The sequence below is a fragment of the Oryx dammah genome, unplaced genomic scaffold (assembly GCF_014754425.2).
Source record: "Oryx dammah isolate SB20612 unplaced genomic scaffold, SCBI_Odam_1.1 HiC_scaffold_25, whole genome shotgun sequence".
Taxonomy (NCBI): Eukaryota; Metazoa; Chordata; class Mammalia; order Artiodactyla; family Bovidae; genus Oryx; species Oryx dammah.
In genome coordinates, this window is record NW_024070209.1 from 35,793,289 (window position 1) to 35,820,461 (window position 27,173).

General features: G+C 37.7%; 1 protein-coding gene and 1 pseudogene across 3 annotated transcripts in view; one reads left to right on the forward strand and one right to left on the reverse strand.

Annotated features, from left to right (window-relative positions):
- Nucleotides 1–27,173, reverse strand: part of ASB3 (ankyrin repeat and SOCS box containing 3) — a 107,068-nt gene that overhangs the window by 47,495 nt on the left and 32,400 nt on the right. For all 3 annotated transcript variants that reach the window (XR_005718410.1, XR_005718411.1, XM_040224824.1), the window contains one exon: nucleotides 21,164–21,322. Coding sequence is in view for 1 of the 3 variants with exons in the window: in XM_040224824.1 (XP_040080758.1) it covers nucleotides 21,164–21,322 (159 nt within the window). In the remaining 2 variants the exon portion in view is untranslated. The remainder of the gene's footprint in view (nucleotides 1–21,163; nucleotides 21,323–27,173) is intronic.
- Nucleotides 378–2,300, forward strand: LOC120851784 (annotated as a pseudogene).

The following is a 27,173-nucleotide window of genomic DNA, read 5'->3' on the forward strand; positions in this document are numbered from 1 at the left end:
CCATAGGCGAGGAACAGCGTGACCATGTCCACATGCCCGTTCTTCACTGCGTCGTGAAGAGGTGAGCCGTTCTGATACCCAGTGGTGCTCACCAACGCCTGTGCTGGACCTTCAGGTGCCCGTGATTGCAGGCTTCATGCAATGGTGTCCATCCAGCATGGTCTTTACCATTTGGGTCACTTCCACTTTGTAAGAGGTGTTCACCAGAAGGGATGTCGCCCTTAATTGAAGCAATATGGAGCAAAGTCTCTCCTCGATGATTTGTCTTCACAGCTGTAAGGCTAATGGGCCACAGCTTTGTTGCTGAGGGACTACACATCATTCACCTGTAACTTGGACTGTTCAGTGTAGAAGGCGGCGTACCTGGTGAAAGGCTAATGGATTCAACCAATACAGTACGGCTTTTCCTCCTTAACGTGTCACCAACTTCAAGTCTGTTTGAAGGCGGTAAAGAACAACCAGGCAATGGCATGCTTTCTGAGAGCACTGTTTGCTTAACAGAGTTTCCACCAGTGCTCTGACTGCTGCTTCTGCGTCTCTTAGAAACAGGACTGAAAATTCTATCGTGATGCCCATGCTTCCCATTACAACCTGATGGCAAGGATTTCTTGACCGGAAGATAGTTTGCAGAGACTGTCTTTTCAGCAGTCACTACTCCATTCTTGCTCTCAATTTCTGGAGATTGCAACGATTCTTAAGGCTAACAAATGTGCTGAGTTTGACAGTGCAGTAACTCATATCATTGTTCCTGGTGATACAGTTCAAAGCACCCTGAAATGTATGCTTGGAATTCTCAGTGGATGCTGGATCCTAAAATTTGAATGGGTGAAAGTATGTCTATAAAGCAAAGAATGTGAACAGGAAAGAAAGTATGAAATTCCTGAAGGACCACAGAAAAGCAGGCTCAACAGAGAACAGCTGTTGCCAAAGCTGTCTTATGGATGCTACTTCTGTTTTGGGGGAACTTTCAAACACCATCCAAAGGACAACCTTATTAAGCTTGTTGCAGCCGGTGGGGGCCAGATCCTCATTAGAAAGCCCAAGCCAGACAGTGACATGACTCAAACCATCAATACAGTCGCATACCATGCCAAACCTGATTCTGATCAGCACTTCTGCACACAGTATATCATCTATGAGGACTTGTCTAATCATCGCCCAGAAATGGTTCAGCAGGGCAAAGTCTGGATGGCTCCTTCCCACTGGTTTATAGATTGTGTGATGCCCTTTTGCTCCCTCTTGACAACTGAACTCGCACAGTGTGATAACCTAGTGATTGCACTGTTTTCATTAGTCACATTTTTACAAATAGGTAGACTCATTCATCAGAGAAGGCAATGGCACCCCACTCCAGTACTCTTGCCTGGAGAGTCCCATGGACAGAGGAGCCTGGTGGGCTGCTGTCTATGGGGTCACACAGAGTCGGACATGACTGAAATGACTTAGCAACAGCAGTAGCAGCAAATTCCACCAGACAGCTTTGATCTAGAGTTTAGAATTTAACTGAACTGGAATTTAACCTAGAATACTAGGCATCTCTACCTCCAAGATACATGCCTGGCAATGAGGACAGGGAGCCAGGCCATTAGTTGTGGTTCCTATGGTTTGAGACAGGTGTTCAAGGAGAGAAAGGAAATGAGTAATTCTGGAACCTGGAAAAGTACTGTGGATTCTCAAAGAGAAAAAGAAAATAGAATCAGAGGATCTGATATTACACTGTCATCCAACAGGGACTAGAGTTCAAGGATAAAGAATAAAGATGAAATGAAACATCTCATTTTGAAGACAGAGCTCAGAGTGCCTGAGGTACACAGAGAAAGGGGAGAAAGGCTTTCCTTTCTTCAATCCAAACAGATTTTGTCTATAAGACTCTAGCTGAGACAGCAGAAAAGATAATCCAAAAGCTCTGAGGACAGGGACATTACTCCTCCCACAACAGGTCAGACTACTATGCTGAAAAAATTGTACAAACTGAAGTCTAAGAAAGCAAAAATGATATGATAACATCATTTCCTGCAATAATTTCTAGGGAGACATTTGTACTGTTGAAGAAACACAGTTTTTCCATTTCGTGTATTTAAGAGGGAAAAAGAAGTAGTCTGGGATAACATAACCTGAATATCAAATATTGTTGAAAAGAAGAAATCAAGGAAATGGAAGCAGCCGTGCATAAAACTTCTAACCAAAATCAAAACTCAGATGAAGCATGGAGCACACTGAGTGCAGTCACAAGGCCCACACGCAGACTTAATGAACACGAGGACTCAACACAGGATTCTCATCTGGGAGAAACAGGATAAGAAATAAAGAGCAACACAGAATGTAAGTAATAAATCTAGGAATAAGAAACTCAAACTAAATATAGTAAGCAATGATCATTATTTAATGCAGCAATCATCAAAGAATAAATTTCTAAAGGAAGGACTTTTAAAAATGTTATTATCCTACCGAATGCTCTTTTGGAAAAATGCCTAAAGTGACACTGTGTTCTAAGGAACTCCTGTAGACAAGTTCTGTACCAAACGCAAAAATCGTAGTCAGTTGAGTTTTACATCTACAAGCTAGAAATATACTCTTTCATCTTGAGGCTCAGATTTTGACCACAATTCTACTGAGAAATATCATGATCAGTAAGGCTGTATAGAACAGTTTAACCACAGGCTGGCCATCTCCCCTACTTATAGCAACAGGTTGGTGATTTCTGAGGAGTCTCAGAGATTACCTATATATTATATTAGTACATTTGATTTGTACATGAATTTTTAACTGCATCTACACTCTAAAGTTCTGCATCTATTCTCCATTTTGCACTTCAAATTTCTATATAATTCAACAATAAAATAATTTCCATTGCTTATCTAATTTGAGTAAACCTTTTCCCTATCTCTTTCACAAAGCAAAAAAGAATATTTGCAACAATTTTATCTACTGTGTATTTCTCTGGTCCTGTGATTACACTGACATCTGGTGGCACTAGAAAAGAATCTAGACAGCAAAGAAAAATAAATTTTTTTCCACTGTTGTGAATTCATCCTATGAATTCTATGACCTCAGATTTTATGTTTTTCTAAGATTACCTATTCCTAGGACAGCAAAGTACTATACTGACTCCACTGATGGCACATGTTAGTTTCAAACTTTCACTTTAATAAAGTGACTGGCAAAGATGGAAAATTATTTCAAAAATGTCACTGGGTAAGCTGGACTACCCACAGGTATTTATCTCATAATTAAATTTTATAATCAGAACAGGATAACCAACAAAACCTTACTGTATAGCACACGGAACTCTGTTCAATGTTATGTGCCAGCCTGGATGGGGGTGGGGGTTTGAAGGAGAATGGAATCATATATATGGATGGCTGAGTCCCTTCACCATTCATAAAACTATCACAACATTGTTAATTGGCTATACTTCAAAATAAAATATTTGTAGTGTTAAAAAAGATTAAATTCAAATATAAAAAATAAAGTTGGAGAAGCAAAAAAATAAATTTTATAGTCAGAACAGTTATAAAGTAAGTCTTTCCCATTAAAGATATATACATAGTTTCAAGCACTTTCCCCATATATTCAAATATATTTCTATAATGTGTCTTGGCCATGAATCTTTAGTCTGAGAAATGAAAGGGAAAGTCGCACAGTCGTGTCCAACTTCTTTGCGACCCCATGGACTACAGTCCATGGAATTCTCCAGGCCAGAAAACTGGAGTGGGTAATGTTTCCCTTCTCCAGGGGATCTCCCCAACCCAGGGATTGAACCTAGGTCTCCAGCATTGCAGGCGGATTCTTTACCAGCTGAGCCACCAGGGAAGCCCATTAATCTCTTATTGGGCCTAATTTAAGTTAAACTTTATCATAGGTATACATTTATAGGAAAAAACAGTACACACATGGTTTGGTATAATCTGAGGTTTCCAGCATCCACTGGTGATCTTGGAATAACATATGCTCCACAGATAAGGAGAACTACTAAATTGACATAAAATTAAAAAACAAACAAAACTAACCCAGGGTTCAAACCCAGATCTCCCACATTGCAGGCAGATTCTTTACCAGCTGAGCCACAAGAGGAGCCAATCTTTAGTCTAAAAGGTAGTATTTTGTTGCTTAGAAAATTTTTTTCTAAAGTTATAATCGAAAGTTCACTTCTTATAAAGGACCTAGTGTCTCCCAAGTCTTTAACAATCTTAAAAATGTATACTGATGGGAAAAACCATGACCTCGTGGACAAGGTTTATTATGTTAGGAATATATTAATAACAAAGCTTATGAAAAGTACCTAATTCCATGATATGTCTCTATTTCTGATACAGAGAAGTCAATGGGCAATTAGACAACAGAGACCATGTCCAGAAAAGCACATCTTTCAATCACATGAAAGTCTTAGGAGACAAAAAAAGAAAATTCTATTATTTTATTATTTCTCCACATGTCTCCCGACCAACAGAGCTGAGAGAAACATTTCAGACAGCACATCTTTAAATTTACATGTTCATCCGGAATTATAACAGTGAATTCTACAACTCTTTATAACTACCCAGTTCACATTCCTGAAATTCTCATAAAGCAGTATCCTCCTTACAGGAGCTGCCTCTGCATGATCTCCACAGTATGGCTTACAGAAATAAATCACTACACTGAGGAGTCCCTAGCAAAGAAAAAGTATATGGCAAAACATCCCTCATCCCAAGGACTCCTAATTATAGAGAAGCAACACTTTTATTTCATCCATGCTAACCAGTGATGTTCATTACACAATGGGCCAGTGGCAATCATAATCATAAATAAGGGAACAATTGCATTAACTACGTAATGATTCCACCTGACAGCCACACATCCATACTGCACAGCAGTGCTACTCAATACTGTTCACAGCCTGTTGATCTACCGTTATCAGTCCTCAACAAAATGAGAAATTTTTACCAGGATGTAAGTCAATTATGTCCTTAAAACATATTGTTTAGTTCAGCTGACATTTTTCTTGAAAGAAAACTATTTTGATAAAGGAAGCTGTACAAATGTAAATCACTGATTTACATTATGGCTCAAGCCCCTTATCAACAGACTGACATTTCTGAGTAGCACTGGTCTATGGTATCTAAAGAGAACAGAGATTGCATTGTATGGGCAGGATGCAATGAGAAATGCCTCATTTAAGTCTATTTCTACCATACACTAAAATATTTAACTATACAAAATACTGACATCAAGAATTTTTGTCTTACTTTAAAAACCTGGACTTCTAATTTTAATATTGTGAATAAAGTAATTGCCTTTACTCTTCTTAGAAAGCATTAAAGAGCAATTAATCCAAAATCAGCAAAGAAAATAAGAAATAAAAACACATCCTGCATTTTTAGCAAAACTACAAATCCCACTAAAACTTCAGATCAAAAATAGGTAAGAGCTTTCAAAACACAGGTTAATCGAAGGCACCTGTGGGAGGAAGGGGAGAAAGTGTCAACTGCACATCTCACAAGTAGCAGGCAAAGTAAACTTCTCAGAGGTGGGACGGAGGCTCCCTCTGAGGGGCTAAACATAAATGTCTAACAGAGGATAAGATTCATTAACTAGAAGGAAGAATACCTATGGACAGAGTTGAAATCTCAAAGTCACAAGAGCTGGGTCTAATAAGGAATAACACAAACATGCTACATTTGTAGGAGTAGTTTGTCTGGGCTAGCACGGAAGTGAAGCTTCCCACAACTGCCTATACCAACTAAACAGTGAAAGATAATGACTAAATGAATTCAATCACTAGAAAAGTTCAGTTCAGTTCACTTCAGTCACTCAGTCATGTCCAACTCTCTACAACCCCATGGACTTCAGCACACCAGGCTTTCCTGTCCATCATCAACTCCCAGAGTTTACCCAAAATCATGTCCACTGAGTTGGTGAAGCCATCTAACCATCTCATCCTCTGTCATCCCCTTCTCCTCCTGCCCTCAATCTTTCCCAGCATCAGGGTCCTTTCAAATGAGTCAGCTCTTCGAATCAGGTGGCCAAAGTACTGGAGTTTCAGCTTCAACATCAATCCTTTCAATGAACACCCAAGACTGATCTCCTTTAGGATGGACTGGTTGGATATCCTTGCAGTCCAAGAGACTCTCAAGAGTCTTCTCTAACACCACAGTTCAAAAGCATCAGTTCTTCGGTGCTCACCTTTCTTTATAGTCCAACTCACACATCCATACATGACCACTGGAAAAACCATAGCCTTGACTAGACGGACCTTTGTTGGCAAAGTAATGTCTGCTTTCTAATATGCTGTCTAGGTTGGTCATAACTTTTCTTCCAAGGAGGAAGCATCTTTTAATTTCATGGCTGTAGTCACCATCTGCAGTGATTTTGGAGCCCCAAAAAATAAAGTCTGTCATTGTTTCCACTGTTTTGTCATGAAGTGATGGGACCAGATGCCATTATCTTCAGTTTTCTGAATGTTGAGTTTTAAGCCAACTTTTCACTCTCCTCCTTCACTTTCATCAACAGGCTCTTTAGTTCTTCTTTGTGGGTGGTGTTATCTGCATATCTGAGGTGACTTATATTTCTCCCAGGATTCTTGATTCCAGCTTGTGCTTCATCCAGCCCAGCGTTTCTCATGATGCATTCTGCATGTAAGTTAAATAAACAGGGTGACAATATACAGCCTTGACATACTCCTTTCCCAATTCGGAACCAGCCTGTTGTTCCTTGTCCAGTTCTAATTGTTGCTTCCTGACCTGCATACAGGTTTCTCAAGAGGCAGGTCAGGTGGTCTGGTATTCCCATCTCTTTAAGAATTTTCCACAGTTTGTCGTGATCCACATGATCAAAGGCATTGGCGTAGCCAATAAAGTAAAAATAGATGTTTTTCTGAAACTCTCTAGCTTTTTCCATGATCCACTGGATGTTGGCAATATGATCTCTGGTTCCTCTGCCTTTTCTAAAACAACCATGATGCTTTTGGGAAAGCACTGAGGGCAGTAGGAGATGGGGACAAACGAGGATGAGAACGATGGATGGTATCACTGACTCAATGGACATGAGTCTGAGCAAACTCTGGGAGACAGTGAAGGACAGGAAAGCCTGGTGTGCTACAGTCCATGGGATCACAAAGAATCAAACATGACTGAGGAACTGAACGACAAATGAATTCACACCCAAAAACCATACTGCTGCCGCTGCTAAGCTGCATCAGTCGTGTCCGACTCTGTGCGACCCCATAGATGGCAGCCCACCAGGCTCCCCCATTCCTGGGATTCTCCAGGCAAGAACACTGAAGTGGGTTGCCATTTCCTTCTCCAATGTATGAAAGTGAAAAGTGAAAATGAAGTCGCTCAGTCGTGTCCAATTTTTAGTGACCCCACGGACTGCCGCCTACCAGGCTCCTCCATCCATGGGATTTTCCAGGCAAGAGTACTGGAGTGGGTCGCCAGCGCCTTCTCTGAAAACCATGAGTCAAAAGGAAAATTAGCCAGTGTGGAACGTGGCTCAAGCTCCATCCTATTGAAAATCTCCTGAAACAAAGGTGAAACCTGAGCAAAATCTCACATTTCCGATAAGTTATCAAAAAGGAACAAGCACACATCTATTAAAGACACCAAAAAGGGGGAAGAAAGTTATGGGGAAAACTATCAGTAGACCAAAACAACAAAAACACAAAACTCTTATTATAAAAATACTGCCAGAAAATGAATGAAAACTGTGGCTAAACCTTTTGTTGTAAATTTTAAGAGGAAAAAAATGAAGCTGGTGTAAAAACGCACAACTGGAGATCAGTAGAGAAATAACTCCAGAAAGAAAGAAGAGATGGGGCCAGAGGAAAAACAACACCGAGCTGTGAATGAGACTGGTGATGGAAGCAAGGTCCGATGCTGTAAAGAGCAATATTGCATAGGAACCTGGAATGTTACAGCCATGAATCAAGGCAAATTGGAAATGGTCAAACAGGAGATGGCAAAAGTGAAAGTTGACATTTTAGGAATCAGGGAACTAAACTGGAATGGGTGAATTTAACTCAGATGACCATTATGACCATTACTACTGTGGGCAAGAATCCCTTAGAAGAAATGGAGAAGCCATCCCAGTCAACAAAAGAGTCCAAAATGCAGTACTTGGATGCAATCTCAAACACTACAGAATAATCTGTTAGTTTCCAAGGCAAACCATTCAACCTCACAGTGATCCAAGTCTATGCCCCAACCAGTAATGCTGAAGAAGCTGAAGTTAAATGGTTCTATGAAGACCTAGAACTAACACCCAAAAAAGATGTCCTTTTCATTATAGGGGACTGGAATGAGAAAGTAGGAAGTGATGAAACACCTGGAGTAACAGGCAAATTTGGCCTTGGAGTACAGAATGAAGCAGGGCAAAGGCTAATAGAGTTTTGCAACTGGTCATAGCAAACACCCTCTTCCAACCACACAAGAGAAAACTCTACACATGGACATCACCAGATGGTCAACACCGAAATCAGATTGATTATATTCTTTGCAGCCAAAGATGGAGAAGCTCTGTACAGTCAGCAAAAACAAGACCAGAAGCTGACTATGGCTCAGAACATGAACTCCTTATTACCAAATTCAGACTTAAACTGAAGAAAGTAGGGAAAACCACTAGAGCATTCAGGTATGACCCAAATCAAATTCCTTATGATTATACAGTAGAAGTGAGAAATAGATTTAAGGGACTAGATCTGATAGAGTACCTGATGAACTACAGATGGAGGTTTGTGACATAGTACAGGAGACAGGGATCAAGATCATCCCCAAGAAAAGGAAATCCAAAGAAAGCAAAATGGCTGTCTGAGAAGGCCTTACAAATAGCTGTGAAAAGAAGAGAAGTGAAAAGCAAAGGAGATAATGAAAGATATACCCATTTGAATGCAGAGTTCCAAAGAACAGCAAGGAGAGATAAAAAAGCCTTCCTCAGTGATCAGTGCAAAGAAATAGAGGAAAATAATAGAATGGGAAAGACTAGAGATCACTTTAAGAAAATCAGAGATACCAAGGGGACATTTCATGCAAAGATGGGCTCAATAAGGACAGAAATGGTAATGGACCTAACAGAAGTAGAAGATATTAAGAGGTGGCAAGAATACACAGAAGAACTGTACAAAAAAGATCTTCACAACCCAGATAATCACGATGGTATGATCACTCACCTAGAGCCAGACATCCTGGAATCTGAAGTCAAGTGGGCCTTAGAAAGCATCACTACAAATAAAGCTAGTGGAGGTGAATGGAATTCAGGCTGAGCTACTTCAAATCCTAAAAGATGATGCTGTGAAAGTGCTGCACACAATATGCCAGCAAATCTGGAAAACTCAGCAGTGGCCATGGGACTGGAAAAGGTTAGTTTTCATTCCAATCCCAAAGAAAGGCAATACCAAAGAATGCTCAAACTACTGCAAAATTACAATCATCTCACACGCTAGTAAAGTAATGCTCAAAATTCTCCAAGCCAGGCTTCAATAATATGTGAACTGTGAATTTCCAGATGCTCAAGCTGGATTCAGATAAGGCAGAGATCAAATTGCCAACATCCACTGGATTACTGAAAGCAAGAGAGTTCCAGAAAAACATCTATTTCTGCTTTATTGACTATGCCAAAGCCTTTGACTGTGTGGATCACAATCAACTGTGGAAAATTCCTAAAGAGATGGGAATACCAGACCACCTGACCTGCCTCTTGAGAAATCTGTATGCAGGTCAGGAAGCAATAGTTAGAACTGGACATGGAACAACAGACTGGTTCTAAATAGGAAAAGGAGTACATCAAGGCTGTATATTGTCACCTTGCTTATTTAACTGCAGAGTACATCATGAGAAATGCTGGGCTAGATGAAGCACAAGCTGGAATCAAGATTGCCAGGAGAAATATCAATAACTCAGATATGCAGATGACACCACCCTTATGGCAGAAAGTGAAGAAGAACTAAAGAGCCTCTTGATGAAAGTGAAGGAGAGTGAAAAAGTTGGCTGAAAAACTCAACATTCAGAAAACTAAGATCATGGCATCTGGTCCCATAACTTCATGGCAAATAGATGAAGAAACAATGAAAACAGTGGCTGACTTTATTTTTTTGGGTTCCAAAATCACTGCAGATGGTTGACTGTAGCCATGAAATAAAAAGACGCTTACTCCTTGGAAGGAAAGCTATGACCAACCTAGACAGCATATTAAAAAGCGGAAATATTACTTTCCCAACAAAGGTCCATCTAGTCAAACCTGTTGTTCTTCCAATAGTCATGTGTGGTTATGAGAACTGATCCATAAAGAAAGCTGAGAACCAAAGAATTGATGCTTCTGAACTGTGGTGTTGGAGAAGACTCTTGAGTGTCCCTTGGACTGCAAGGAGATACAACCAGTCCTTCCAAAAGGAAATCAGTCCTGAATATTCGTTGCAAGGACTGATGCTGAAGCTGAAATCCAATATTTTGACCTCTTGATGCAAAGAGCTGACTCATTTGAAAAGGCCCTGATGCTGGGAAAGACTGAAGACGGATGGAGAAGGGGACAACAGAAGATGAGATTTTGGTGCCATCACCGACTCAAAGGACATGAGTTTGAGTAAACTCCAGGAGTTGGTGATGGACACAGAGGCCTGGCATCCTACAGTCCATGAGGTCGCAGAGAGTCAGACATGACTGAGCGACTGAACTGAAATGAACTGAGACATAAGTGCTCAGGTAAAAGATAACTAGATAATAGCTGATGTAATATAAACCTGGACAATTTAGAAAAGACCTGGGAAAAATTAAGTTATCATAGAAATGCAATTGAAGCTGTAAAAAATACTATAGAAAACAGACATTTCTGAAAAGGAACAAAGCAAGAAAAGTAAAAACAAACAAAACAGGTTTGAGTAAATGATAGATATGAAAAAGGACAAACAATAAACAAATAACTGGAACCTAAGAAGACTATCATAATAACAATAAATATTTAAAGATATAATTACAGAAAGACTTACTAAAATAAATATTGAAACAGCACTTCATGTCTCAGAAAACTCTGAAAGAAACAAAATACTGCCACTAAAAACAGAAGAAAATCAGAGGCCTCCAACTTCAACTCTAGAACATAATAAATATCCACTACAAAGTCTCTCAAAAAAATGTGTCCCAAATTTACCTAATTAAACTGCTATACAAATACAAAATCATTTAATTCTCTGGTGGTCCAGCAGTTAGGACTCCACACTTCACTGCTGAGGGCCCATTTCAATCACTGGTTGGGGAACTAAGATCCCACAAGTCGAGCCACACAGCCAAAAATAATTTAAAAATAAATAAAATCATTATTCAATTATGAATATGAAAGAATTAGAGGAATATTATCTTCATGGGTCCTTTTAGATGACTCATTTAAAGAAAAGAATTTAGTTAACCAAGAAAGACTGGAAAAATCATGGCAAAATAACTGTTGATAAACTTCTAAGCTATTTAATCATAGAACTATAAGAAAAAATAAAACGAAAGTATTAAGATGCCAGTATACTTACCTTATGGAACAAAAAGATATAGTCTTAAAACATAAAAGAGTATGATATTTTACATCAAGAAAGTAAACAGAACAAGAAATTAACATTTTAAAAATGTAACCTTTTACTGAACAGCTGTACTTCAAACCTGAGAAAACTCAAACTTCTCTTTTCAAGAACATGCCCTCAAATAAAAATGCTAAGGTTACAATCCTTGAGAAAGATGATTAATCATTCTATTTAAAGATCTAAAAATAACTCCAAAGATTAAGTTTAATTAATATTAAATATATGAATGCTAAACCTCAAAATTCATAGTACCTCAAAAAATAACTCTATCAATGATCACTGATCCATGAAAACACAAGTGAAAAATGAAATCTAGGTTGGTTTGTTCAACTCTGGAATATACCAACACAATCAAAGGACAGGCCACATGAGCTTAAGTATGACATATTTTATATATTTAATATTGAAATAGGCACCTCTTCCCAGGAGGCTCAGTGATAAAGAATCCTCTTGCCAATGCAGGAGACACAGAAGAGGCAGGTTCAATCCCTGGATCAAGAAGAAACTCTGTAGGAGAAAATGGCGACCCATTCCAGTAATCTTTCCTGCGGAATTCCATGGACAGAGGTGCCTGGTGGGCTACAGTCCATGGGGTTGTAACAACTGCATGACTGAGCAAACATACACATTGAAATAGGCAGCCTCACATAAGACTGTTTATAAAGCACTTTACCAATAAATATGTTGAAGGTTATGTTTAACATTGAAGGTTACACAGACTAAGCAGACTCTGAAGAACAAAAAATGAAAAATGGTCCATCAAAAGCCAAAACGGCATGCTGTGCAGTTATCACAGAAAACTGTCCTATGAAGTCACAGTAGGTTGGATTTTAGCTTCCAATTTATCAGTGTTGTTTTAAATTTAACAAAATAAAGGGAAAACCTATTTCCTTCAAAATCAGCTATATTTTCACTTAGAATCTTCTATATTCATAAATAAAGGTATTCTTATTTCCAAAGCAGTTTAGAATAGTTACTGTGAATGCATTTATGAAGCAAGGGAAAAGTAGCTGGGAAAGAAGACAAAAAAAGAAATAAAGGGCAGACTCCTTGTTAAACATAAACTTTAAGTTGCATGTAGCAAATGATGTTCTGTAAGAACAATTTTCATGTGGAAAGATACAGAGATGTTTGGTAAATTTCCCCTTTCTTGTGGGGTTTTCTCAATTTAAGTCTTACTGCCATCAAACTGAAAATCTGCCTTCCAAACTCAATTTTATGAAAATCTTGGTGAGTTCTGTACAGGAAGATATTCCCATTACAAACAGTGGAGTAATAAAATTTTCTAACTCTCTGCGTTCAGCCTTCAGTTCAACAATAGTGACACACCATTGATGCTGATGACTTTTCCAGCTACCTGCAGTTTTCATAATTCTGTATTAAATTTCTATCCATTGATCCTCCAGTTTAAGTTCACTTTGAGCCACAGGATAGGTACAATGACATACAGGGGAATATAGCTTCCCTTGGGGGAAGAGGCAACATACTCCAAAGTTTCAGCAATGAACAACTTTGAAAGATAACTCTACAGATGGGGAAAGAAGCTATACTACATGGGCAGTTCCTCTTTCTCACTTTAAGTCCAGGTGATCCAACCACTCTTCCTCATCTAGAAATTATCATCCATAGTTTGGTTCAAACCTTGAAGTGTTCTGGATTTTCTATTAATTAAAAAAAAAAAAAAAGACTCTTCCATTATAGAGTGAAACACAGATCACTACAGTTATTTAAAAGAGGGAGAAAGATACAGGCAAGCAAAGCAGATTACTAAAATTTGTCTTATTATTTACAGTGCAGAGCAGACACTAGAGCCCAGACCACCTAACTTAAGAAACACCTAATGCAACAAAAGGAGTAAAATACCAAGGGATTAATCTACCTAAGGAGACAAAAGACCTGTATGCAGAAAACTACAAGACACTGATGAAAGAAATTCCAGATGACACAAACAGATGGAAAGAGGTACCATATTCTTGGATCAAAAGAATCAATACTGTGAAAAAAAAGAATCAATACTGTGAAAATGACTACACTACCCAAAGTAACCTACAGATTCAATGAAATCCCTATCAAACTACCAATGGTATTTTTCACAGAAATAGAACAAAAAATTTCACTATTTGTATGGAAACACAAAAAGACCCTGAATAGCCAAAGCAATCTTGAGAAAGAAGAATGAAGCTGGAGAAATCAACCTTCCTGACTTCAAACTCTACTACAAAGCTACAGTCATTAAGACAGTATGGTACCAGCACAAAAACAGAAATACAAACCAATGGAAAAAGACAGAAACCCCAGAGATAAACCCAAGCACCTATGGGCACCTTATTTTTGACAAAGGAGGCAAGATTATACAATGGAAAAAAGCCTCTTCAATAAATGGTGCTGGGAAAACTGGACAGCTACATGTAAAAAAAATAAAACAAGGACATTTTTTAATGCAAAATACAAAAATAAACTCAAAATGGATTAAAGATTTAAATGTAAGGCCAAAAACTATAAAGCACTTAGAGGAAAATATATGCAGTACACTCTGACATACTAACAGCAAGATCCTCTTTGACCCACCTCCTAGAGTAACTGAAATAAAAACAAAAGTAAACAAATGGGACTTGATTAAACTTAAAAGTTTTTGCACAGCAAAGGAAAAAATAAACAAGATTAAAAAACAATCCTCAGAAAAGGACAAAACAATTGCAAACAAAACAACTGATAAAGGATTATCTCCAAAATATACAAGAAGTTCATGCAGCTCAATACCAGAAAAACAACCCAATCAAAAAATGGACAGAAGACTTAAACAGATATTTCTCCAAAGAAGACATACAACTACTGGCTAGTAAACACATTAAAAGATGCTCAACATTGCTCATTATTGGAGAAATGTAAATCAAAACTACAACGAGGTATCACCTCACATCTGTCAGAATGGCCATCATTAAAAAATCTACAAACAATAAATACTGGAGAGGATGTGGAGAAAAGGAAGCACTCTTGCACTGTTGGTAAGAACGTAAACTGATACAACCACTATGGAGAACAGTATGGAGATTCCTTGAAAAAAAAAACAACTAGGAATAGAACTACCATGCATGTGTGTGTGTGCATGCTAAGTCGCTTCCGTCATGTCTGACTCTTTGCAACCATATGGACTGTAGCCCTGCAGGCTCCTCTGTTCATGGGATTCTCCAGAGAAGAATACTGGGATGGGCTGCCATGTCCTCCTCCAGGGGATCTTTCTGACTCAGGGATCAAATCCACATCTCTTACATCTCCTGCACTGGCAAGCAGGTTCTTTACAACCAGTGCCACCTGAGAAGCCAGAATTACCGTACGACCCAACAATCCCACTGCTCAGCATATACCCTGAGAAAACCATAACTGAAAGAGACACAAGTACCCCAAAGTTCCTTGTAGCATTTTTTACAAAAGCTAGGACATAGAAACTACCTAGATGTCCATCGACAGATGAATGGATACAGAAATTGTGGTACATATATACAATGGAACATTGTTGTTCTTCAGTTGCCAAGTAATGTCCAACTCTTCACAATCCCATGGACTTCAGCATGCCAGCTTCCCTGTCCCTCATCATATCCCAGAGTATGTCCAAGTTATGTCCATTTCATTGGTGAAGCCATCCAATCATCCATGAGGATATATAATGGCACATTCAGTTCAGTTCAGTCACTCAGTCGTGTCCGACTCTTTGCGACCCCATGAGTCGCAACACGCCAGGCCTCCCTGTCCATCACCAACTCCCAGAGTTTACCCAAAATCATGTCCATCGAGTCGGTGATGCCATCCAGCCATCTCATCCTCTGTCACTCCCTTCTCCTCCTGCCCCCAATCCCTCCCAGCATCAGAGTCTTTTCCAATGAGTCAACTCTTCGCATGAGGTGGCCAAAGTATTGGAGTTTCAGCTTCAGCATCAGTCCTTCTAGTGAAAACCCAGGACTGATCTCCTTTAGGATGGACTGGTTGGGTCTCCTTGCAGTGCAAGGGACTCAAGAGTCTTCTCCAACACCACAGTTCAAACGCATCAATTCTTCAGCACTCAGCTTTCTTCACGGTCCAACTCTCACATCCATACATGACGACTGGAAAAACCATAGCTCTGACTAGACAGACCTTTGTTGGCAAAGTAACGTCTCTGCTTTTTAACATGCTATCTAGGTTGGTCATAACTTTCCTTCCAAGGAGTAAGCGTCTTTTAATTTCATGGCTGCTAGTCCCCATCTGCAGTGATTTGGGAGCCCAGAAAAATAAAGTCTGACACTGTTTCCACTGTTTCCCCATCTATTTCCCATGAAGTGATGGGACCAGATGCCATGATCTTCGTTTTCTGAATGTTGAGCTTTCAGCCAACATTTTCACTCTCTTCTTTCACTTTATCAAGAGGCTTTTTGGTTCCTCTTCACTTTCTCCCATAAGGGTAGTGTCATCTGCATATCTGAGGTTCTTGATATTTCTCCCAGCAATCTTGATTCCAGCTTGTGTTTCTTCCAGTCCAGCGTTTCTCATGATGTTTTCTGCATATAAGTTAAATAAGCAGGGTGACAATATACAGCCTTGACATACTCCTTTTCCTATTTGGAACCAGTCTGTTGTTCCATGTCCAGTTCAAACTGTTGCACATTACTTAGCTATAAAAAAAGTATGCATTCCCATCAGTCCTAATGAGATGGATAAACCTAGAGCCTATTGTACAGAGTGAAGTAAGTCAGAAAGAGACAAATATCTTAATTATTAACACATATACATGGAATCTAGAAAGACGATACTGACGATCCTACATGCAGGGAAGAAAAGGAGACACAGACATGAAGAACAGACTTTTGAACTCAGTGGGAGAAGGAGAGGGTAGGATGATTTGAGAGAATAGCATTGAAACATACATATTACCATATGTAAAACAGACAGTCAGTGAGGATTTGCTCAACGACACAGGGAGTACACCCAGTGCTCTGTGACAACCTAGAGGGGTGGGATGGGGTGGGAGATGGGAGGGAGGTGCAAGAGGGAGGAGATATATGCATATCTGTGGCTGATTTATGTTGATATATGACAGAAACCAGTACAATATTGTAAAGCAATTATCCTCCAATAAAAAATTTAAAAAAAAAAAACCTAACTGGAGAGTCATATATCCATGGAGAGTCATATATCCATTTACATCACTATGTTTTTGCAAAAGCTCAGGCTTGTACTTTTCCTTTTCTCTTCCTTTTTAAAAAATACTCTAGATGCTACATGCTCTAGCTAAAAAAAAAAAAAAAAAAAAACTCTACTTCCCTACTTCCAAACAAGAATCTAAAACAAATGATGCAGTAAGTACTTGAGCATGTAGAAGTACTCTATGTACTACATCTCCTTGGTTTAATATCTCTGCTTAAGTCAAAATATTTTTGTATTACCCGATACAAAACATAATTAGGGTGGAAAATTTGCTGTCCAAGAAACTAAGTAAATCCTATTTAGCAGTATAGAATTTATAGGATTTATTTAAGGTAAATAAATCCTAAATTACTGAAAATAAGTGATTAAAAGTTATTCACTGGTTTGAATTATCTTGATCACTCTTCCTCCATTAACATAAAAATTGCAAGTTAACTATATCCTGAAATATAAATCCCTAGATATTTATATTTAGTAGGAGCTTCCCTGGTGGCTTAGATGGTAAAGAAGTTGTCTGCAATGCAGGAGACCTGGGTTCGATCCCTGGGTTGGGAAGATCCCCTGGAGAAAAGAAAAGCTATCCACTCCAGTACTCTGGCTTAGAGAATTCCATGGACTGTATAGTTGATGGGCTTGCAAAGAGTAGGACATGACTGAGCAACTTGCACTTTCACTTTATGGCATCTCAGCCTCTGATCTAAGTTTGGGAGTTAGGAGAGTGAACAAGATAAAATCCCTGCTCTCACGGAACATTCTTTCTAATGAGGGGAGTCAATAAACAAAGTAGCAAATAAATAACTGTAGCCAGTGATAAGAACTATGAAGATACTAAAATAGGATAACATGGAGCACAGTGGATACAGACTAGGTAGACACATAAAACTACATGGCTACTGTTTTCTGTTTTTCCGCATTGGGGAATACAAGACATAGCATTTCTCAAATGTATGTTGATCTGGAATCCTTCTGTCAATGAACATGTATTAGCTCACTAAATCAATTCGGGAAATGCTATTCTAACCAATACACAAGCAACAGCAAGATCAAAACTTATATACAGCACTCCTGATTCTAAAATACAGTGTTTTTACATCACCTCATCTGAGAGTTGAAATAATAATAGTACATATTTCATAGAATCACAGTGTAAAATAAAGGCAATTCATCTAAAACACCTGACACAGGGCTTAGTACACTTTTCTGATAAATAAGTATTATTGTTACTATTAATACAGTACTCTACACATATCTTCCCCTGTCATCCCAGGGTGACTTCTGTTTCCCTCTTTTAATACTCTGAACCCTTTATCTCTGACAGGCCTTAATTCATTTTGTTCACGTTTCTGTGTTAGATTTTGTTAAGATAACAATGGGAATAAAGATTGCACACAGCACAGCCTCAATGAAGGCTTAAGCTTTCTATGCAGTTGTACAGACTATTCAAGGTGGATCAAACGTGAATGTGGGAAAAAAGAAAAAAGAAACTTAATATAAAAGTAATCTCCCCCTCAGGAAATGCAAATCATATTAGAGCAAGGCTTCCACGAAACATCTTCGTAACAGTATATATCACATATTGAAAACACTCTTATAAATTAATATCATCAGTAATAGATCATTTTCTTCCTGATAAAATGCACTATCATTTCACTTCTGTGGTATTCCTGGAAAAATACATTACCTGCACTTTATCAAGAAAAAACATGAGAGAAACCCAAACTGAAAGACATTTCACAAAACAAACTGCCTGAACTCTTCAAAAATGTTAAAATCATAAAAGATAAGGACTGAAAAACTGTTACAGGAGGCTAAAGAGACATAACATCTAAATATAAAAAATAATCCTGGCTGACCCTGAACCAATAAAAAAAAAAAATTATTTGCAGAAAAGGAGAGTAGTGGAACTGGCAAAACTGAGAAATCTGCAAATTACATACAATCTGTAGATTAAATAAAGTACTGCATCAATGTTAACTTCCTGATCTTGATTATTTTATGGCAGATATACAAAAGAATTTCATTGCCTCTAGGAAGTTCACACAAAAGTAGGTAAAGAAGCTTTCTGTGTACAATTTAATCTAAAAATGCTTCCAATAAATGACATATGGGTATACAGTGAGAAAAAATGATACAGTGGACAAAGACAATAGAACAAACTTTGGGTGAAAGGTATATAAGAATCTTTGTAATGTTATTTCCATAAATCTGAAATTATTTCAAAACGAAACACACTTTTATCTAATAACAGAATAGAAAAAAAAAAGGAAAATGGCAAATAGTCACAAGAAAAGATGTTCAATGTCATTAGCAATCAGGAAAAATACAAATTAAAATCACAACAAGATACCACTAATTCCTATTAAAATGACTAAAATGTAAAAAAAGCAAAAGAAAAAGCTGTCAGTTCCAAACGACATGGTAAGGATATGGGGCAACTGAAACTCAAACATTACTGGAGAGAATGCAAAACGGTAGAGTTACTTTGTAAGAAATTTCCAAACTTTTCCAAAGTTAAATATATACTTGGACTTCCCTGGTGGCTCAGACAGTAATGCATCTGCCTACAGTGCAGGAGACCTGGGTTCAATCCCTGGGTCGGGAAAATCTCTTGGAGAAGGAAATTGCAGTCCACTCCAGTACTCTTGCCTGAAAAACCCCATGGATGGAGGAGCCTGGTAGGCTACAATCCATGGGGTCCCAAAGAGTCGGACACAACTGAGTGACTTCACTTCACTTCCAAACTTCCAAAGTTAAATATATACTTACCACATGACCTAATAATCCTAAATATTAATTTAAGAGAAATGAAACCTTATATTTAAAACAAAACCTACATGCAAAAGTTTGTAACAATTTATTCATAATCACTGAACACTGAACATCACAATTCAAATGTCCATCAATTGGTAAATGGATACACTGTGGTGCACTCATACAATGGAATACTACTTAGCAATAAACAAAAGAATTATTGATACATGCAACAATATGTATGAATCTCAAAAGCAGTATGCTAAGTGAAAGAAGTCAGTCTCAAAAGTCCCATGTTGTATTATTTCATATATATTTATGTGCTTAGTCACTCAGTCGTGTTTCACTCTTTGTGACCCCACAGACTACAGTCCACCAGGCTAGAGTGGCTTGCCATGCCCTCCTCCAAGGGATCTTCCCAACCACGGGATTGAACCCAGGTCTCCCACATTGCAGGCAGATTCTTTACCATCTGAGTTACCAGGGAAGCCCATATATTTATGACATTCTGTTAAAAGCAAACTACAGGGGAGTTCCCTGATAGTCTTGTGGTTAGGACTCTGGGCTTCCACTGCCATGGCCCAGGTTCAATCCTTGGTCAAGAACTTAGATTCCTGCCATACAGCAGGGCCAAAAAAAAGAGCAAAATACAGGGATGAAATCAGAAAACAGATCAGTAGTTGTAGGCATGAAGTTAGGAGGGAACGCTGATAAAAATATGAAACATAATGAAATTCTGGAAGGTGATGAACTCTTCTGTGTCTTGATTATCACTATCATTACACATTTTTATACATACATCAAAACTCATACAACTATTCACTAAAAAGAATGAATTCTACTGTACACAATTTTAAGAATATGTATTTTTAAATTCACAAGGAAAAACTACTTTCATAGACATTTTATTTGCAGTCTAATAAAGACTAGGTAGGTACTATTACTCTCATTTTGTAAGTGAGGAAACTGAACCATACAGTAAATAAGTGAACTTACAAATAACATGTGGCAGAACCAAACTATAGTCCAAATACTTGGATTCTATATAAATAATTTATTCTCTTAATTTTCTCACATTCCACTAAACTTTATGGACCACAGTGTGCTTGAAGACAAATATGATGAAAGATAAGGAGGGAAGAATAAAAGACAGGTACTGGAAGTATGCCCTTTAGAATTTGGCCTCTGTTCTTAATGAATTAAAAAATAGACCGTAAAGGAATAAGTCTGAATAGTGATCCATATTGGCAACAGATTAACTGGCGTTAAAGATTTAGCCTGTTAATTTCCTCCATAAAACTTTAATTTTTTAATGCTAAGAAAACACAGAAGCAAACATAAAACATTCACAGGTAACCTTGTAACTACTGCTACAATTTAAACTCTACCTGGTCTTCAGAGCAACACTGAGAACAATGATGGTGACTACAATTTACAAAAGATTTTACAACTTTAAACAGACATTTAAAGATATCCTCCCCCGCAAAAAAAAGATTATTCCCAGATGCTATCACCCAAGGGTAGAAAATGAAGAAGAATCTTTAAAAACACCTTTCTGGTTTCAAAATCAAAGAAATGGCAATATAATATTTGCCGTAAATACAACAGCTTGAGGGAAAACCTGGCTTAGTTTTTTAAGCAAAATATAAAATCAAAAAAATAAAAATTGTTATCTGTACCACAAATAACATACTTCACCTAAAAAGAGTGGTGTGGTTTCCTCTAAAGTAGTTGCATTCGGATCTGCCCCAGCTTCCAAAAGAATCTGTATGATCTTCCAATGTCCCTGACTTGCTGCAAGATGTAATGCACAGAAGCCCTCAAATGTCTTTGTCTTGATGTAGTTTTCAGCTGAATCTATGAAAGAATAAACTATCAATTAGAAGATATCACTTCTATTTCTTGGGATTAAAAAGCAAAGATTCTAAGAATAACTTAATAAAATATTAAAAGATAAGTATAAATGGGAGATCTTATAGTTTAAAACTCTAGAAAACCAAGAAAAAGTTCTATACGGGTCACAGTGTAAACAGCTCTCCAGTAGTCTTAACACAGATTCTGCCCACATACTCATTTTCTCCTCTATTTTTTGGTAATTGGGGGAAAGAGAGTGGCAGGAATTAAAAGGAAACTTAAGAGCAAGATTAGAGATTTACTGAAATATTAACAAACTTGATTTTTTGAATTTCTAATTTCCATGAGGAAAATGGTCTCATCTGTAGCATTATTTCTTTGCATTCAACTAATAAGATGAAGGTAGTTTAAAATACACCTTTTCTAAGCTAAAACTACATTCTAATCATTAATGAAGACTGCATTTCTAAATAATAAAATGCACTCCAAAGAAATTGAATTGTAACAAACAATTTATAAGGAACTTATAAATTAACTGACTTTAAGTTTTCTGGGGTTTGTTAGGAAAATCTCTAAGTTTTGGTAGCATTCAAGTTATGGAAATAATGTCCACATTAAATTTTCTGAAACTCCACAACAAAAGGTAATATTAAGTGACTCTCTTACTTGGCTTCCAAAACAATCAGATTCTAAACCCAGAACAGAGGGATGGGCTGTAAGGTGACTGGGGAAGTCATTTCTGAGAGTATTGATAAAAACAAAAAGTAGACAAATTTTAAAAGCTTTAAGTAATATCTTTCTTGAAATATCAGAATTAAAACTAATGCTCCTGACTAAAATAATCATCAGTTTTAAGTAATTCTTATAATCATAACTCACTACTGAAACTGGGGGTCTAAGCTATAACAAACAGCCTACAACTTTTTATAAGATACACAACTAAATGGCAAGATAGAGTAGTTATATTTTAAAAGTTCCTATCACAAAGAAAGTGTCCCCCAGATTAGTCAGAAATGGACGTTTATTCAGCTATCCACAAAACTATCACGTTAAGGGACTTCCTGGTGAGCCAGTGGCTAAAATTCCACACTCCCAATGCAGGGGGCATGGTTTCAATGCCTAGTCAGGGACCTAGGTCCCATATGCTCTAACTAAGACTTTGCATGCCACAACTAAAACCTGGCACAGCCAAATAAATTAAAAAAAAAAAAAACTATAATCTATTTCTATATATGTTGAAATTTTCTATAGAACATTTATACAGAGATATAGGTTCGATACAGATCCATAAATAGCTTCCAAAAAGAAAATTTCAACATGATAGAGATGCTGATTCTTCCCAAAATAATAATAAATTTATTATAATTCTAAGCAAAATGTCAACAGAACTGAATGTTACTTGATTGACTGGTTTTATACTAATAAAGTGACTCATGTTGATAGGGGTTGGAGAGAGTAGATAAGAATAACAAAGAAGTTAGAAAAATAAAACAAGGAAAATATTGAGGGGAGCCTAGACTTTAAAAATTAAACCATGTGTTAAACTTAGAATAATATAATAATGTGGTCCATCTGAACATAAATCTTTTTTTTTCCCCTTAAACTTAATTATATTACTTGTTATTAACAAAAACAATCTACAAAACATGAGGGAATCCACCCATGAGTACGTTTTAAATTAATGCAGACATTGACATAGCTGTAGAGCTTGATAAAGAACTAAGAGTTCAAAGCAACATATAAACTTGGTTTTGAATCTTATAATTTTTCACTCTTATCTTTAAATTGCAAAATAGTGTAACAAGCAATTTTCATTAACTTAACACTTTTAAACAAATACCCAAGTAGTTTCCCAGTCATCTGTATTCATGCTCTGCTCACAGAACCTCCAGTGGTGGCGATGCCTCTGTGACAATAGGCTGAGATTGTAATAAAGAGTCCCCATCCTAAACTCTGTTAATGCAGGAGATACTCTAACAGTTTCTGCGTGATCTTTAGTTAGAGAGACCCGGCTTGAGGTCTGTGAGATCAACGGAGACTTCCGAGGGCAGGAGACCCATGAGCTGACATCTCAGTGATGAGCAGGTACCAGGGAAGGGGAGACAGTGAAGAGTCCTCCTTATGTGAAAGGAGAACAGAGAGCAGGAGGACCTGAAGGGAGGCTGGTCAGGAGCCTGGGGAGTGATGATGACCCTCTCCTTGACAAAACTTTAGCCAGTCTCTCCTGAGCCTTCTTGAATAAGCCTAGACCTTGTCCCAGGCCCCACACTCCCCAGTCGTATCTTTGGCCTCCCTAGCCCAGTTCCAGAAAAAAATCCTGCTGAGTCAGTTTAGCAAGAATCCCCCTACCCTGATATCCCCTCTTACTGGTTTTCCATTCATGAATCTCCTCACTCTGTTCCTTGACTATAAATTCTCACTATCATTATGTTCAAAGTTTAGTCAGCTCTCTTCCTCTGTCATGATAGTCTTGACAGTGATTGCAATAACCCTGAATACATATTCTTATTCACTAAGCTAAACTGCCTTATTTATCTAAGGATTTCTAATATCTGTTATCATACCCAGTATAACAACATAACATTTTAATATGAACTAACATAAAGCACTATGAGTTAGATCATTTATTGGCCACATAAAAGCACTTGTTCATAAGGTTATCATTAATTACAAAAGTTTAAGTAACCTTTAGTCAGCAAATGGTTTAATATAGAACGGCATGATTAACTGTCAATACCAATAACACCAAACTTCCAATACAAGAAAGAAGAAAAGCAAATTTGTGATTTGTGCTAAAACTTTATACACAAAGCTAAAGTGAAATATATTTATATATATATAATACATATATATGCATATTAAACTTCTAAGTAATCTATACTACACTTGAGTGTTCTCCAACTTGAATGAGAAGGCCATGTATGACTGATTTCTAGGCTAGATTCTGGATCCAAAATAATGGTAAGCCAAAGCCTTTCTCACCATTTAAGACTCTTCCATTATTTTTTCTAGGCCTGAGCACCTTCATACTTTAGTGTACTAATAGAATGCTTTAGGAATCCCTGATAGTTCACTAATATTAGATGAAGTTCAAAAACGCAGAAATTCTATAATAAAAGACAATATAATGCAAGTGCTGAGCCACAAAGGACAAGAGAATTATGAATCATATAAAACAAGGGTATAGCAAGCATAAAGAATGACAGAAATGTCAAACCTGCTTTGGAAACTTTTAAGATTAACCTACAATACCAGGTTAACTGGTACAGATATGAAGATGCCACTGTCATCAGTAGCAGAAGAAACCTCACTTCACTCTTCAAGACTAGAAACGTTCACAGGGCACCATCACTTTAAAAATACCTCCTTATGTGAAACTGTGTGCTAGCTAGACTTTTACAACGTAGTCAGTTACGTTGTACGTTGACCAATCTCCACTGCTCTTTTTTGTTTTTTTTAATTTGAATCACTCAGAAAAGTTCTATTTATAATCTTTCTTTAAAAGGCAGAGGACCTGAATAAAGTACAAACTTTAAAGGATGAGCCAGGGGAATTCAGAAAACATTTCTGGAAGTGACTTCTAGGTTATATAGACCTTTTGCTTCATTTTAGTTGGATTTCTCTAGTTAGTGAATCAGAACCATACAGAACAACCAACTCAAAGAAGACTAAGACCAAAAATGTCACCACCTGCTAGAACAAGTCATATACATGCTTCCTACCCTCTGAAAACGCTATTCCTTCTCTCCATCAGTTAGTCAGTCAGTTCAGTCACTCAGTCATGTCCAACTCTTTGCGACCTCATGGACTGCAGCAGAACAGGCCTCCCTGTCCATCATCAACTCCCAGAGTTTACTAAAACTCATGTCCATTGAGTCAGTGATGCCATCCAACCATCTCATCCTCTGTCGTCCCCTTCTCCACCCGCCTTCAATCTTTCCCAGCATCAGGGTCTTTTCAAATGAGTTAGCTCTTCACATCAGGTGGCCAAAATATTGGAGTTTTCAGCTTCAGCATCAGTCCTTCCAATGATTTCCTTTCGGATGGACTGGTTGGATCTCCATGCAGTCCAAGGGACTCTCAAGAGTCTTCTCCAACACCACAGTTCAAAAGCATCAATTATTTGGCGCTCAGCTCTCTTTATAGTTCAGCTCTTACATCCATACATGACTACTGGAAAAACAATAGGTTTGACTAGATGGACCTTTGTTGGGAAAGTAATATTTCTGCTTTTTAATATGCTGTCTAGGTTGGTCATAACTTTTCTTCCAAGGAGCAAACGTCTTTTAATTTCATGGCTGCAGTCACCGTCTGCAGTGATTTGGGCCCCTGAAAAAAATAAAGTCTGTCACTGTTTCCACTGTTGGCCCATATTTGCCATTCAGTGATTGGACCAGATGCCATGATCTTCATTTTCTGTATGGTGAGTTTTAAGCCAAGTTTTGCACTCTCCTCTTTCACTTTCATCAAGAGGCTCTTTAGTTCTTTGCTTTCTGCCATAAGGGTTTTGTCATCTCTATATCTGAGGTTATTGATATTCCTCCCAGCAAATTTGATTCTAGCTTGTGCTTCATCCAGCCCAGTTTTTCTCATGATGTACTCTGCATATAAGTTAAATAAGCAGGGTGACAATATACAGCCTTGACATACTCCTTTCCCAATCTGGACCTAGTTTGTTGTTCCATGTCAAGTTCTAACTGTTGCTTCTTGACCAGCATACAGATTTCTCAGGAGGCAGGTAAGGTGGTCTGGTATTCCCATCTCTTTCAGAATTTTCCACAGTTTGTTGTGGTCCACACAGTCAAAGGCTTTGGCATAGTCAATAAAGCAGAAATAGATGTTTTTCTGGAACTCTCTTGCTTTTGATGATCCAGTGGATGTTGGCAATCTGATCTCTGGTTCCTCTGCCTTTTCTAAATCCAGCTTGAACATCTGGAAGTTCACAGTTCACATACTGCTGAAATTCTTCTCTTCGTCAGTTCAGTTCAATTGCTCAGTTGTGTCCGACTCTTTGCGACCCCATGAACCACAGCATGCCAGGCCTCCCTGTTTATCACCAACTCCCAGAGTTTACCCAAACTAATGCTCATTGAGTTGGTAATGCCGTCTAACCATCTCATCCTCTGTCATCCCCTTCTCCTCCTGCCTTCAATCTTTCCCAACATCTGGGTCTTTTCAAATGAGCCCACCCTAATCCTTGTGTATATACTGCAAATAAATTAGATTTATCCAAAATTTATTTTATAATAGTGAACTCTAATAAAAATAGCAAGAAATTTTTATTTGACCTTTATATCAACTATGTTAACTATGGGTGGCCATCTTATCCTCTAAAAACATCAAGTCTAAAAAAAAAACAGTCATTAACAATGAAGATGGTATTTTTAATTTCTATAAGAAAACACAAATGATTTACATAGCCAGTTCAAACATATTAAGTCAAAAGCATGCCTAATTTTATTCAGCAGCTAAAAGGAAAAAAAATTATAACATAAAACTCATGTGGGGGTACTTCCCTGTGCTCCAATAGTTAAGACTCCTTGTTCCCAATGCAGAGGGTGTGGGTTTAATCCCTGATCCAGGAACTAAGATCCCACATTCTAAGTGGCCAAAAAAAAAAAAAAAAAAACTGATGTAGAAAGAGATAACAATGTATCTAGAAAGAGCTTTTTAACCAGAAACAAATATTCAAATTCATGCCTTTGTCACCAGAGATAGTTTGGGAATTCAAGCTATAGAATTAACTTCAAACAAATTCTGAACACACGTATTTTAAAATTTGAGTCATAAATCTTATTTTTTTAGTATCTTTAAACATTCAACTGTAACAGACTCTAGAACATGTTATTTAAAA